This window comes from Sardina pilchardus, chromosome 23, assembly GCF_963854185.1.
Source record: "Sardina pilchardus chromosome 23, fSarPil1.1, whole genome shotgun sequence".
Lineage (NCBI taxonomy): Eukaryota > Metazoa > Chordata > Actinopteri > Clupeiformes > Clupeidae > Sardina > Sardina pilchardus.
Genome location: NC_085016.1, coordinates 12379101 through 12395227, shown reverse-complemented (window position 1 = coordinate 12395227; position 16127 = coordinate 12379101). Strand labels below are relative to the sequence as shown.

The window sequence follows — 16127 nt, the reverse complement described above, 5'->3', positions numbered from 1 at the left end:
TTTTTAACACATACATACAGTATCACATTTTTAATACTTACGTGTCTTATTTTCACCTATAACCAATGACATTTTTCTTAGATTTTGCAGGCATTGAATGATACCATCAATCAGATGGATGTTTTTCAGACTCAGTCTGTCGAGGTAGCATGCAAGGTACATTTTAATACGCATGCACACACACACACACACACACACACACACACACACACACACACAGAGAGACACACACACACACACCCACACACACACGTGCACACACACCCACACAAACACATTGGATTTCTAGCCTTCTTATCACCCAGCTGGCTTATCACTCATCTGCTGCTGTCACTAAAGATATTTCTATCAGTAATTCTGTCTGACTTCAATCACAACACTGGCAGATTTCATGGCCCTGGATGCATCGGCCCTATCTCCAGTGTGGGGGGCGGGGCACGACCAGTTGGATTTCTTTGATGCATTCTGTGGATAAGATTAATTGTACATCTATATTCCTTAAAGTCAAAATGCCATGGCAGTATAGAGACACACAAATGGAATCCAGCGACACTCCGACAGCAATATATGCATATCTAGATATACTCTTTATAAATTCTCTATATTTGGAAGTATGAGCCATTATTACAAACGTGCTTCCAATGAGATATAATAAGCTGTACCTTTAAGTCATTACATAGTGCTTATTATAAAAGCTAATTAAGATGTAGGACCATGTTGTCCTTTGTTGAGTCCTTTGTCACCACAGTGTAACCGATCTCATTGATTTTATTTGCTCATTTCTTTTTAATTGCACAGCTCATCTCCCTGTGTAAAAGGATCTCACCACAACCTTGTGATTCATGAAATCTGGAGTCAATAATATTCCCTGCCCTAAGTAAAGGACTTTCAGTGAGACCTGAGAAATAAACACTTTTGCAATGCATTATACTCCGCAACATAGTCTGTTTCATAATTAGCCTCCTATGGCTAATTAAATAAAACTTTGTAGGCCTATTTATTTTGATGAGATGGGCAATGACTTGTGGGGAATTAAATTAACATAGTTGTGGTTGAAGTATTGACTCTTTAGTATTAATTTTGCTTCATTGCAGTTAGTGCATCCATGTATTTACAACCTTCATTTTAAAGCATATGTCGTACATATAACATCAGTATACCAATCTTTGAACTGTGTTTGCTTACAGTAATTTGCCGCATGTAAACCGCAATATTAACTGCCCCCCTGTATTAATCTCATAGCTGAAGAAATTTTGCAAAATCAATGTATAAGCCGCGGCTAATAGTCGGGAAATTACGGTAGAAATGGTAAATTTCTCATTTGATTTTTAAAACATTTTAAATGAATTTTCCACATTTCAAATGAATAGACAGAAGAGATGACGCACGCTGTCTGTTCTCTAATGCTATTTAGCCCAGAGAGGCCATTCTGCATTAGCTCTGAACCCTGACCCTTTGTGGTTATGTGAGCGATAAGGGAGGCATTTAAAAGCACGTCCCACTTCGCACTGCTTCGTCTGGCATCACGAGCGTGGGGGTGATTGTCTCTCCTCTCCTCTCCTCTCCTCTTCCATGTCACTAGCGCTCAGGTCGATCCGAAAGCCTCTTGTTCTTTTCTTGGCGGCGGCGTCGCCGGCTTGTGTATTTGTCAGAGGTGCTTCTTTGAGATGATTGAGTCACTGATGGCACCCGTGACAGCACTGACAGGTGCAAGCCCGATACTGTGCTCCCCTCCGTCTGCCACAAAGGTATGGGGCGGCGAAGGATGAGTTACTTTTTCTCTCCGCTCTCTCTCTCTCTGTCTGCTAGAAATGATGTCGCCCATTCACCTCGCCCTGTTCTCTGTGCTTCCTTCTCTCTCCCCCCCTCGAGTCGCACCGGGCGCACACAGACAGGGGTTGTTTAGTCTGCTTATCAGGCGGGTATGTGGGAGGGACGACTCTCACTTTCAAGTATTATTGTGTGCGCTATCGAAAGACGAAGACGCCGAGACTTATGACTCACGAGCCCGGAGTCAGTTTCCATGTGTAATAAACGAAAAAAAAAAAACACCTCTGCTCATCTCGAGCTGATGTAGTTTTGATGAATTGGGTTTGTAAGGCTCCGATACCTCGGGAGGAACTCTCCATAATTCTCCATGGTTGTGTTATTGTTTTTTTTTCTGGTTGGAGATAAGTATGCATGACCAAGGAATGCTGCAAATTAGGAGCTGTGGAGAAAATAGGGGATTTGCGGCAGGGAATCTATTTACAGCCTCGAGTGAACACCCTTGCTCGCCATTGCACATTGGCGGTGGGTGTCGCTTGTTTGTCTTGTGGGACCATTTTTGGATGGAATTTTTTGAAGCAAGTAGGCATGCCCTGAACCCTTATGCTGACAGGATTACATTAACCATATCTCTCGCTCTCTCTCTTTCTCTCTCTCACTCACTCCCTTTCTGTCTTTTTTGGTGGATATACATATAGAAGTGCTGAAGGTGTAAAGATAATGCATATTTTTTAAAAACCTTTTTAGATGCATCCATGCCTTGAAGTTATATTTTGTCAGAATCCTGGTCTATTTTAAATAATTTCCTAAGGCATCTGCACTGACGCCGTCCATTATCAGAAAAAAAAAAAAAAAAAAAAAAACATACATCACATGCATCACTGAGCTGGTATATGTAACCGGACATGCTCCCTGTTGAATCCCATGACACAGCTCATGCCTGAGATGCTGTATATATGCTGTATACTGTAGGTTGCATAGCCTGACATGAACTTAAAGAGTTTGCAAAATAATGTAGTTGGGCTGAGATGATGAAAGGCTGGGGTCCAGCACCAACACACATGCATTTGCACACAAAGCGAGGTTTAATGGAGTAAACATGAAACCACAAGTGATGGTACTGTCAAACACAGCTCAGTGTGTAATGTATGTTGTGACACACCTTAGAGCGACGAGCCTCTTGTGTCTCTGCTTACAGCACATGGCATTGTGCGTGTTGAGAGCATCATTGTTTTGGACCAGCTACTGTTTGGAGCGATGTAGAACAGGATAAAAGAACAGCATTTTTTTCCCCACCACCACGTTGTGGAAGGCCACAGCAGATGAAAGAGGTGAACAGCACGCTCGCACAATGCAGCTTTGAAAAACCTGCGATTTGCAGAGAACCATCAAACCTCTTTGATCATGGCCACTCACTGGTTGCGATGTGTTCCCACTTTGTTCTTTTGAAAGTAGAGAAAACTCCCAAAAGACTGTTGTGACACTGCTTCACTACTGAATCTCTCTCTTTCTATCTCTCTCTCTCTCTCACTCACTCACTCACTCTTTCTCTCCCTCACAGCTGTTTTTCTCTCATTCCTTGTATACTGTATGCTTGAGTACAGATGCCCACTTTATCAAAAAAATAGCTCATTAGAAAACAACCCGCTTAGGTGATTTGCGATGGGATATGATGGGGTGCGCATAACATAGTGTTGTACAGTGATAACTATTTGTAAATTTCTTTTCACAAAAAATGTGTGACTTTGTGGTGGCTTTGGTCTGAAATAGTATTCACTGTTACGTGGATGTGCTTTTGACAATGTGTCACTGTCTAACTAGTGTTGACAACTTGCGGCTATTTTTCAACATGACAATTTCTGAAGTGTCATCTCCCACATATTTTTTTTTCTTTTAGTCGACACTTAAGAGAATGTCTTGTACCTTTCCGTCAAGACTGTGTGAGTGACTGATTTTTTGTTCTTATCCAGATGCTGCATCTGTGTCTTTGTTATGACAGCATTGAGTTTTTTTAATATAAAATATTATATCACAGCTGGCTTTAAAGGTCTAATAAGTTGTTTAAAAAATGAAGATGATTATAGATGAAGCATATTGTAACTACGCAATTCCATGCTGAGCTCTTTTTTCACATTAATTGATTTATTGAGTTTGAGTTTAATTGCATTTTTGTGCCTGTAATATCATTTACACATTGCTTGTCAATCTCATTGCTCCCACTGATAATACACTGCTAAACAGTCTCACCTAACGTACCTTCTTTTGCCATGGACTCCTTGAAATTGTGTATTATACTGTATACTGTATCAGGATAGAATGGAAAAATCTAGATGAAATAGCATACCTTGTGCAATGAAAGATCAGGCCCTTTGGAATCCATGGAGGTGAACTGATTTGGCTAGCAGGTGAGCATCTGCTCGCTAATAGATCAGGTCTGACAACCCTTCAGTTTGAATCACTTCGAGGGCCATGTATTCTTACACAGCATGGTTGTAATGGACTCTTAATTAGTACTTTTAGCGTGATGGAGTCCAGCATTGTTTGTGTGGCTAATATGAATATTTGATAGGCCATCATCTTTCCATTTGTCTGTTGGGTTTGATCCTATAACTGTCCTAGCTCAAGACATAGCACTAAACTAAACTGTTTCTCATTGCCCATATATTCCATGACATCATTAACCACTTTACTTCAAACTAGTTTCTTCTGTAGTTTAAACTACAGCTCTGCAACTGAGCTATACAGACTCAGATACAGCAGTGTCAGCTTACATTTGGCTGTAACTGTAATGAGCAATTGGACTATATTGCTTCAGCACAGACTTGCTTCATTTTTCTTAGGAAATCCACTCCAAAGTGGGTCCCTTTAATGAACAGAGACTGTGGGTGGGTGCAGAGATAGTGTTCATGCCAACACATCCACTTCCCGAGTTGGCAACTATGAAAAGCTCTTGAGCCATTATGGTCCGAAAGTCCAGCGAATTAGGATCTTCAGCCCTTCACAGCCCAGAGTTGGCTTCAATTAAGACAAGGGGGCATATTCTACAGTGAGAAATTAATTTGTAGGATATATCTGCTTGGCAGCAAAGCTCTAATATAGCCATTTTAATATGAGGGTTATGGGAAATTAAGCCTAAATGGAGTTTAACTGCTCAAATCCTTTTACTGGCGAGCAATTAAAAGTGTTCTAATGTCTCTCTCGGACAGCGTTTCACTTCATACATTTTTTAGCAATGCTATTAAAGGTCAAACTGGATGTATCTTTTATTGTCACATTCAACTTCTTCTAGCGTCTTCTTGAGCAACACCTTTAGCATAGTTTAGTATTGTTACTTGCCTAGCATTAGCCAATTTCTTATAGCTCCAACTTTAGTCTGTACTTCAGAGTGTCAGTCAAATTACTTGACAGATATGGGTACCCTTTATATCATGGGAAAGCTTAATTGTGTGTGATAAGAGCTTGACCTCAGTTATAAGATGTGGTGCAGGTCACATACTAGGTGTGATAGGAGATTTAGTCTGATTTAGTCTATGCATTTCAAGTGTGTTAATGACAGTATCCCTTCAGACTGAGTTATCTCTTTGCTAGAAGTCTAGTGTTTTTCCCCTGCAGTTTGATTTTAAAAAAAGAGAGAAATATCATAATTAAACTGCCCTTTTCCTTTGTATGGGATAAAACACAGGATTCATAAGTTGTTGTTATAGTTGGTTGCTTTGTTTTATGTATGATTTGAAAACATAAACATCCATAAACCGATATTTCATGTCTTTTTGTGTCAATTATCTCGATCCTATTTTATGTGGTTTTTTTCCGGTTTGTTTGTTTGTTTGTTTATTCTATGTTTTTTCCTTCAAAGCCAGACCTAAATGGTCCGTGCCTAATGAAGACAGCTCACAGTTTTAAGCAAGTAATTATTCCTTTAGGGATCACGCCTCCCCCACAAGCTTTTTAAAATGCAGGGACTGACAACAAACAGACTAGCCCACGCTCATTCCTCATGTAATCCTGCGAGACTACCACAACTAATATCCAGAAATCACGTCCTCTCCGACTTACTGCAACATTTTATTACCTTTTCCGGGTAAAACAGTTAGACACCTCTAAAAAAAAAAAAGGTTTTTAAAATGCGAACCAGTGTCGAAGATGAGAGAGAGTCTATCCATGTGATTGCAGTTGTGAGATGCACCTCCCTAACTCCTATATATTCAGTTCAAGGCATTAGATGTCTGGAGCCCAACAGGACTGTGTTGTGAATCTATCTAGGGAGTTACGGTTGAATTTCTTCATACAAATAGTTTCTTCGTTTGGCACCTGCCTGACGTCAGGCCAACTCAAGTACAACTTGAACGGCAGTGAACACTACTGGAGACACACTAGCATATTTTAAAGCTGGTAGAAAGTCAGAGTCGCTAACACAAAGCATATCTTAGTTGAAGATTTTTATTTCATTCTTTTCGCAGCTTGTGTTTTCTCTTTGGAAATCGTGGAACCTCAAGTCGGTTTTTGAAGTCAGTGTTTTAACTCGTACAAAACTAGATGACAGTGCCCATACCCACCATGTTTCCTTTTGTGAAACTTCTGCATTAAGAAGTCTTCTCATAAATAACTACAGACCACATCTATATCATATCAACATGAGAGAGGAGTAAAAAAAGATACCATAGCCCCTTTAAAGCAGGATGCTGATGATTCACGTGGAAAAAAAAGCAGCGTTGAAAAGCAGCAGCCCTCACAATGTGGTTAAAAGCAACCATTGTGTTTAGCTACATCAAACTGCAGGCCCGCATATTCATTTATAGTCATTTCCACGCAGCTTCCTTTTCTGTTTGAGCTCCCCCATCATAAAAGTCACTGTCACAGCTGCCACAGAAAGCTCCTAGTCTCCCGCAGTGCCTCGTCTCCCTTCCACTCCGTCAACGTTTTTTCTCTCTCTCTCTCTCTCTCTCTCTCTCCTTCTCTCTTTCTTTCTTTTTCGTTTTTTAAAAGAATGTTTTCCAGTTGGTATTATGATTATATACCCCAATCCCTGCTATACACGCTCCCCCCCCCATCACGGATACATAAATGAAATACAGGGACTGGCTTCTCCTGAGAGATGTTCGTTAAGGTGCGTTTTCTTTTTTTTTTTCGAGGTGGACTGTCTCTCACTGCCCAGGGCATTCTTTCCACTGACTGTTTACATTACTGTCATGTCAGATTGCAGCAGGGACTAATAGCTCTGCCGTAGCCTTGAGTCTGGCAAGGTTCAGCCATAACAGGGAAGGCAGAACAAGATCCCAGTGTTTTTGCTGCAGACGGCCTATAAAGAGACTCTTTGACACCACTTGTGTGCTTTAGTCAGAGTGTTAGTTTTACAGCCATACCTCCAGCCTATTACCTGTACATCTAACTCTCTCTCACACATACACACACACACACACTCTCTCTCTCACTCTCTCTCTCACACACACACAGACAGACACACACACGTACTCTGTCAGAGTTCTCAGAAGCCCCATTAATATCCCAGACAGTGAGAGGCATGTGTCATAGGACAGCTGTTTCCTCACCACAGGCCCTATTTGTCAATGATGCGAGCACAGTTTGCTCAATATTAATTGAGAAAGAAAACTGAAAATCAAAATCAGTTTGTCTTCACTTTCTCATCCCCCAGGGGGGAAAAAAGAAGGGGGGGGGGGAATCAAAACAAGTTGTTTACCTCCAGGGCTGGTAGAGTGTTGACTTCCAGTGTTTTTCCCCCCCCTCCCTGCACTACTGACTCATGTGCCACAGCTTTATTGCCTAGCGGTGGCAAATGAGTCAGGAGATTTGAAAATAGCTTGTTCAAACCTCATAAACCAGAATCTGCCCTGAGGAATTCGATCGGGGCCTACTCCCTTCGGAGCCTCGCACTCTTGCTGATGTAAATAAATAAATAAATAAATAAATACAAAACAATTCCACCTCGTTGGCGAAAGCAAACATATAAGCAATTGGTGATCAGCAGCGCAGTTCGGAGATTTCGCCGAAGGAGTAAATGAAAGCCATCAATCCACAGAGTGGCAGGGCACACCGCCTCCAGGCTCTGGTTCCCTTACAGGCGGAAAAGAGATGTGTTTCGTGCGTTGTGTCCCAGGTTGACCCTTCTTGTGTTAACCTGACAGGGGACGACGTGTAGACCCTCTGTAATGTGTCGCTGCATAATTGCATGTGATTGGAAGCATCCACCAGATGACAGCTATTGACAAATCCATTGTGACCGTTTGTTGCAGTTGTCGTGACAAATATTATTTCATAACGCACGGCACTGTAATCAGGAGAGAGTGGAGAGGGGGAGAAAACTTGTTCAACGGACACTAATGATTCGAGCTTTCGATAATTAAAGATCCACGGCAGACAAAGGAGCCAAGCACTTGGAGCACTTTGAAGGCTATTTTCAAATCCTTATTGAGACATTTTACAGTCTGTGATTCATTCTTTGACACACATGATAAACGAGTGGGGAGGAAGCCCATTAAAACAACATAATTAATCCACGACCTTCTGCTTCATAGCATGGCTTTCACCGCATACAAATTTTCACTGACAAAGTGTGTTTAAGCTACAGGAAATAACCTCTAAATCTATCGCTGCCCACCCAACCATCCGCCCCATCTGCCCCCTCCCCACCCCAGCTACATCCCTACCCCTACCCCAACCCCCCTACCCCCCCTCCCACAGTTGTCTCATGTACCACTCTAATAAAATATTCATTCCTCCAGCCCGAGACATTTCCCACTCAACTCAGGGTTTTAGCCTCGACAGCTTGGTAGGAGAAACCAGAATCTCCCTCTCACTCTCTCTCTCCCTTTCTCTCTCTCCCTCTTTCTCTCTCTCACTCTCTCTTTCTTCTTTGTGTGTGTGTGTGTGTGTGTATGCTTATGTGTGAGCCGCCATATCACCTGAGAGAGCTCTGCCCAACTGATCTGTCTTCTGAGAGGGGGAGAGAAAGAGAGAGTGTGAGAGAGAGAGAGAGAATGAATGAGTGAGGCTTAGAGAGACAAAGAGAGAGAAAATGAGTGAGATAGCCTAAGAGAGACAAAGAGAGATACAGATAGAGAGAGAGAAATAGAGAGAGAGGACTTGGAGTCTGGTGGTGCAGAAGCCCCAGGTCAGCCCCCCCATGCTCTGACCTCCAGCCGGCTCCTGATGGAAATCTAACCAAGCATCACGGGCAATTTGAAGCCCCAGTGTAAACAAACAGAAGTGCTCTTCAAAGGCAGCGGGGGCCAAGCAGAGGCTGGCAGTGGAGAGTCTACTAGGGCACAGCTACAGCTGCATTTACGCACATTATTCTCAGGCAAGTCATCTATATACAGTATACACACATGTATTACACAAGTCTCTGCTTTGCTCTGAAATTACTATTTTCATTACTAATTCTCATCATTACTTTTCTCTTTTGAATACAAGGACATTTTAAAGAAAGTTTACTAGCACATAAGAAGGATTCAGTGTGTGGGGATATTTGCTTGTTTGTTTTAGTTGACTAACAATACAAGAAGCATCTAGGTGTTGCAGTGTAACTGCAAATGGAAGGTTAGTCATGTAAAAAAAAGAAAAGTGATAGATGTCAGATCGTATTACAATCATATGCCAAATCCTATTGCATCTCCGAGACTGTTGGCATGAAATCAGATAGAGTGATGTTTTATTTCAGCGTAGTCCAAGGAACAGTTTTGCAAAAATGATTCAGCCGTACCCGCTTAGATAAAAGGTGGATGTTTACAGCTGAGGGCTGTTCGAGCAAGGGATTTACTCGAATACATCAGCTGAGCAGAAGGACTATTTCACTTAAAATGGACACAAAAGTTAGGCGCTTGACTGAAAAGAAAGAAACTGCTTTGTGCATTTATTTTGGAGTTTAAGGCAGACATTCATGGGAACGTAACATTGTCCTGAAAATGTTTCACTCGACAGCTTTTAAATCGGACAGGACATCCTTGCTGTTTTACACAATGCAGCGTCTTAAAAAAAGAATAGCCTTCCTGAGATTGGGGTCTTGGTCTGAGGTAAAGGCCTTGTGTATTTCACTCAAGACACTCAATGTGTTCTTTCCTAGTTTATGTTCTTTCCTATGTGGCCTCGTATACAACGCAAGATAGTTTCTCCTTTTTTTTCCCCCTCTTCTTTTACTTCCACCAAGGTTCTCCTCATTGAGTTTGCTTCCAACTGATTGATGTCTGCTGTGGCTCAACATCTGAAGACAGCTCGCCGATTTTTTAATTGCGCTATCTGTGTGAGCGAACGGCACGCCGTTCCATTTTGTGTGCCCGTGCCCTGTGGAGGTTCACTCACCCGAAGCTTTGCTCTACCTTACTCTCTTGCCCACTAATTGACACTCGAGTCCTTCTCTCTCACCCCTTCCGCTGCTGCGGCGTAATAAAACACAGAGGCTATGTTCTTCTCCTCCGCGGGCACCTGCGGGCTCAGTAATCTCTCGGCAGAGAGACGAGACAGGAGCTAATGAAAAGATCAAATACTTTTTTTTACCCCTCCTCTTTTTACCGGGCGCTCGCCCTCGGATCAATACCGCCATCCTATCCGGAGTAATAGGCTCCATATGAGCGCAAATTAATAACACGTCGTTTTTATGATGAAACTAAGGCACAGTGGAATCAACTATCTTTCCTATTGATTTGGGCCAAAGGGGCTATCGAGGGCTATTTAGTCCATTTGGGAGGGGAGGTATTTTGTCTTCCACTGGAAGGTTAGTCTAGCTCGTTTCTTCAGTAGAGCAAGGTGAAAGTTTGAAGGCGACTTTAAACTAAAAAAAAAATGTAAAAAAAAAAGATGACATAGTCTTTCTTTGAGAGGGTATGCAGGACGCGTGAGTGCTGATGAAATTCCCTTACTCAACTGAAAGTGAATTTGGATGAAAGAGTTTGAGCGTGAATGGAATTACAATGCAGTACAAAGTACAGTGCTTCCCTCTGTTATGTCTGCATATTAGCATATACTGTAGGTATATTACACACAGGAACTATGGAATTCCATCACATGCTATACTGTAACCTCATCATGCTACATAAAGCATAAACTCTTCATGGAGTAGGTTTTCTTATGGCCTGTCAGGGACAGGGGTATTTACATTTTGAGATGGTCCAGTCCAGTTTTTTACCAAATAACATTTTCTTCAGCTAGTTTTATTTCCCTGCCTCATGTTGATGAGTAAACAAACAGTGCAGATTCTCACTCTCAAATGACCTTTTGACATCATAACTGTCCATAAAGTGGCCACAACAAACATTGTGGAGGAGGTATACTTAGTGGCCCGGCATAGACACCAACATTTTACTTCGGTTATGGGGAAATAAATAGACCCAATTCAAATTGGCTGAATAAATATTAAGGCATAATAGGTTAGCCCTTTGGCCCTGGCGCCATGTTGTGGAATGAAGAGTTCCCTCTGAATCATAAATAGTTGTATAACAACAGAATGTAGGACTGGGCAGAAGGCTCATAAAGTTCATCTGGATCAGGGATCCGTGTATATCAGTGGGTTGCTATGGAAATGCTCACTTTACCTGCATTGCAGGATCTGTAGTCAACATGACTTGAATATGCAATGTGAATCATATGTGATGTAAACACACACACACACACACACACACACATAATATTGAGCTCATGTAATACACATAAGGCTCACGTAAAAGATCGGTTTTCCTTCGAAAATTCCTACTTTGGCATCAGTAGCTGGCTGCAAACAGCTCTAGACATAGAGTTGGCTGGACATGACATTTCCACATTCGCAAGGCTATTTTGAAGTGGCGTGTTGAGCCTTAGAGCATTTTCCTCTGTTATCACCACATCATCAGACTGGCCGAGTGTTGGTGTCCTGCTTAGGGTTTTTTCTCTTTTTTTTTGTACAGTAAATCTGAGACTATCTCTCTGTGGGATTAAGTGATGAAAGGCTAGACATTTGCAGACGGTGCATTTTAACGGGAGGCGTCAGTGTGATGCAAGTGAGATATCAGACAAACCGTGCACTCCTCAACCGGACCTCAAGAACAGCCTGTTTGCTGTCTTGGAGGCAACGCAGCTATTTTGGGCCAAGGGCTCCTACTGCTCCACGTCTATTCCTCTGCGATTTCCATCCCTACTCAACTTGGCGATGACTAATTTGTGTACAGAAGTACTGCATGATGTGTTAAACAGTTAGAAATTACAGCATGATTCACGGCGCCTTGGGAGACAGCGCAGTGCCAGTGTTCTGTTCAACACCCCCCATTTTCCTCTGCAATGATTGCAGAATGTTTTCTCTAAGCAGCATGCTAATTGTATGATTGAAGGAATTAGTCAAAACATACTTTGTTATTACCTTTTCGATAATATGATAAAAACAGCATCGGAATAGAAAGATATTCTGTTCCATCTAGAAGCTTTTTTTTTTTTTTTTTTAAATGAAAGTACAGACTGGTTTCTCTGAACTTTTATGGAGACTTTTCTCTGAAAACATTTTGTTCCTTTAAAACAGTAAGTGCAAGTGCTCGTCGGTGATGCCTTTGCCTACTCTAGCTTGCAGGTCAGCTGTTGTAGCTGTGTATATGATAAATCAATGTCCTCTTTGGCCTCTTCAGTGACAGGGCTGTAATGCAAGCACCCTTGACTGGTGGGCGTGTAACCTTACACACACACCTATAGCTTAGCAATGCTCGGCCCATCACATACCCTGTGTACTTCAAATCATCTGCAGTGCCCTGAGAAGTCCTCAAGGTGTTCAGAGTTCTATGATTGCTGTGGAAACTGCTGTTGTGTTGCAATTCAAATCACAAGCAGTGATATGAGTGATCCAATCCTCAAGGTGTTTGAGGGTTTCATGATTGCTGTGAAAACTGCTGTTTTGTCAACGCGTGGCCTGGCGCGCTGAAATTGTTGAGTGTGGAGGGCTGTGTAGGCTTGAACTCCCTGCTGAGGCTTCAGTGGAGATGGCTCTGCTGGCCGCAGGATCTCTTACTGAGGACTCTGGTGTACACTGTTGAGGTGAAAAAAGCATTTCTGAAGAGTATTACCTGATGTCAGTCCCCTTGCAGTGGTTACAAGCGCAGTAACTTAGTCATGTGAACCAAAAAGCGTGTCTGTAGGTGTCTTTGCCAGCTGCTGTAAGATTACAGAATAAAGGGCATGTACTTCATTTTCAGAGGAGCAGAAAAGAAGTGAAACATCCTTCACAGTACAGCAGTCCTTCTCTGTAGTCCTACTCTTTGGCACTGATTGGCACCACCCTACCCAGCCTGGAGTTACTCCACAACACCAGGGCATTGAAGAGGGCAAGAAAGATCATGGAGGACCCTTTACATCCAGGCTCCGCCCTCTTCCAAATGCTCCCCTCTGGGAGAAGGCTACGGCTCCCGAGAGCAGTGAAGTCCAGGCATCGCCTGAGCTTCTTCCCTACAGCTGCCAGGCTTTTCAATCACAGTTCGAACTCTCTCCAGGACTGAATGCACTGACGCACTGTTTTGCACCTTTACTGTTGTCCACTGCACTTTACTTAACTGCTCTCTGCCTGCATATCATCAGCACTTTCAACATTAATACCTCAGCTTCTATTGTCATTATTGTCATGTCTATGTCTATTGTATGTCTGTTGCTGTCAACCATTTTCATACGTGAATTGGCTGTAAAACATTCCTATTGTGTATCTTCACTACATGGCAATAAATTTAACCTTGACCTTGACCTTGACCTCTAGTCCTGAGACTTCAATAAATTATTATTATAAATACTATTCAATCAGACAAGATCTCCATTGCAGTCGACAGCAGTTTAACTCTTCTGACTACCTGTCTCAACTTTATCTTCAGCAAGTGATCTTTCTATGTGTAGTCTATGCTTCAGGTGTTGGCTAGTTGGTCTACTCCCATTCAGTGTGACATACATTTGCCCTCTGCTTTTCTCTGTAACAGATGCCATGCTGTTGGTGGCAGACAGACTGGAAGGACCGTTCAACATCGAGGCCGTCATGGAGCCCATCGATGTCAAGATCTCCGAGGCCATCATGACCATGCAGGATAACACCATGCAAGTTTCAGCAAAGGTACAGTGCACCCCCTCTCATTACTGACGCAAGCGTGCACAAGATGCCTTCTAATTTCCGTACCCTTCATAGCTACAGTAATTTGTGTATAGGCAGAACAGCGTTTTATGCCAGTTAAAACCAAATTAACACCATATTAACTGCCCCCCCCCCCCCTATATTAACCTCATAGTGGAAGAAATTTTGCAAAATCAATGTATATAAGACGCGGCTAATAGTCGGGAAATTACGGTGATATTGAATGAGTTTTTTAAGACATTATCTGATATGGTAGGGGGAGGGAGGGAGATCCCTCCTGTAGACTCCCTATTTCTCTATCTCTCACCTGGCCCTAAGCGGATAGGTCGCCCCCTTGTGCGCTGGCTCCTGCTTAAGGTCGCCACCTGTTCCCTTTCCACAGTGTTCTCTAAAGGGGGTTCAGCCTCTGGGCTCTGAAAAAGAAAAAATCCAATTGTAATCGGTGCTATATAAATAAATGAAACTATATTACATTGTTTAAAATAAGTTGCATAGAATTGAATTGAATAAAACATCGCCTCCTAGATTAAAGGCCTATTTTATGACTAAGTAGGTTACTTTGCAGGGCTTCAGTTGACAGTGACAGTAACTGGATAATTTAGTAACCCTGTTTTACAGGAGACACGGCTTGTCTGAAGTCTGAAAGCGGAGACCTTAAATCAACTCCGTGAGAGTTAAAAGCACTGCTGTCTGTGCGCACTGCCTTGTACCAGCGGCTCCCATATACCTCTTCCATGCCAGTCCCATAGAAACTGAGCTTTTGACCCATGTTCGTCATTATTCATACAGCAAGCAGCAAAAACATCATGTGTTGATTTCATATTCATGGTGAAAAACCGAGTGGATTCGGCTTCTTCGAAAGCACTCTCATGCATGTTTCACATAGCCATAATGGGCAAGAAAGAGGGAAATATGTCAAATAATGTATGGGAGCGTCTTACATGATCTGACAGAGTGTCAAGGTTTTTCCAAGAACTGGGGCCCTCCATAGGGAGAGAGTGAGCATTAAGGGAAGACCTTCCGCTGCCAAGGTTGGTCCTCAAACTAAAAATGCACCACAAGGTGCTCAAGATCACAGATTTTCCCCCTTGTCAATGTCTTTCATATGAGGAAGCAGACAGCTGCACTTCAGCCCTACATCCCCAATATGTTTTTTTTTTGTGATGAAATGTATCAGAAAGTATACTTTGTGTACTTTTGTGTATGTAGTTTCTGTAGCAAGGCTGTCATATCAGGGATGCGTTTGTGCTCCATAGCTAGAGGCAGAGAGAGGCGATACTGGATGTAATGAGAGCATAGATGAAGGTTGAGAAAGAGAAAGAGAGAGAGAGAGAGAGAGGCAGGCAGTATAGAGAAAGTGAGGGAGGGCAGAGAGAGAGAGATAGAAAAAGAGTGGGAGCAAAGAGAAGAAGAGGGGGATGAATGTATTGAAGACATTATGGAGATGCCCTCACTACTGCATATTGCATAAGAGGAATCACTGCTGAGAAAGACCAGCTCTTATGAGGAAAGTCATGCATGACATTAACATCCTCCATCTTCACCAGTCAGGTAGAAGGACAGGGAAACCAAAAATGCCATGCCAACTTTACTGAAAGGAAGAGTAAGAGTCATATTAAGCCTGTCTGAGTGTGTTCTTAAGGTAGGGTTCTCCACAAAGCTAGATCTGTGAATACACTTTTAAAGTGACCTAGCATGACAGCCAGCTCAGCTCAGACGCTATTCAGATGTCAACATCTTCAGGAACCAAGACGTTCAGTAGATTGGATTGGTGCTGTCACATTGTGTATTTGGGGATGGTTTATGCAATTTTTTCCCCCTTATTTGCTCACCATAAGCACAGTTGCTGACGTTGTGGGGCTCTGAGGCGAATCCTAGGATGGTTAGGATGCTGATACTCATTTCATAATTTTTACAAATGAAAAGGAACTCCTTCAGAACCTGAGTGATGAATTGACATACATAACATTCATGACTGCCAGCAAAATAGTGAGTGTGTTGGAATGGGATCTAGAGAAAGTTGTTAGATGACTTCACTGAAAAAGTATAGAAACTTCTTTCTCATTAAGAGGAGAGAAGAAATCCCATGATACTACAGTATCATGTCTACACATAAAGACTCATTTGAACTGGGCATTAATCTTAGCAACTTTTAGAGTGAAACATCCGCGGACAGTGAAGTAGTTGATAGCGGCAGTGGACGATTGAAAAGAGACTTGAAAAAAAAGTTTTCTACTCTTTGTGGCACTCTCAACTTTTCAAGTGTAACTGGATAAAAAGGGAG

The 16127-nt window shown here is 42.3% G+C and overlaps 1 protein-coding gene across 1 annotated transcript in view; it reads left to right on the top strand.

Moving 5' to 3' along the window:
* The window catches only part of gpc6a (glypican 6a), a 123401-nt gene that overhangs the window by 75605 nt on the left and 31669 nt on the right, over positions 1-16127 (top strand). Inside the window, exon 5 of the mRNA XM_062527509.1 lies at positions 13695-13825. Within this exon, the coding sequence (XP_062383493.1) occupies positions 13695-13825 (131 nt within the window). The remainder of the gene's footprint in view (positions 1-13694; positions 13826-16127) is intronic.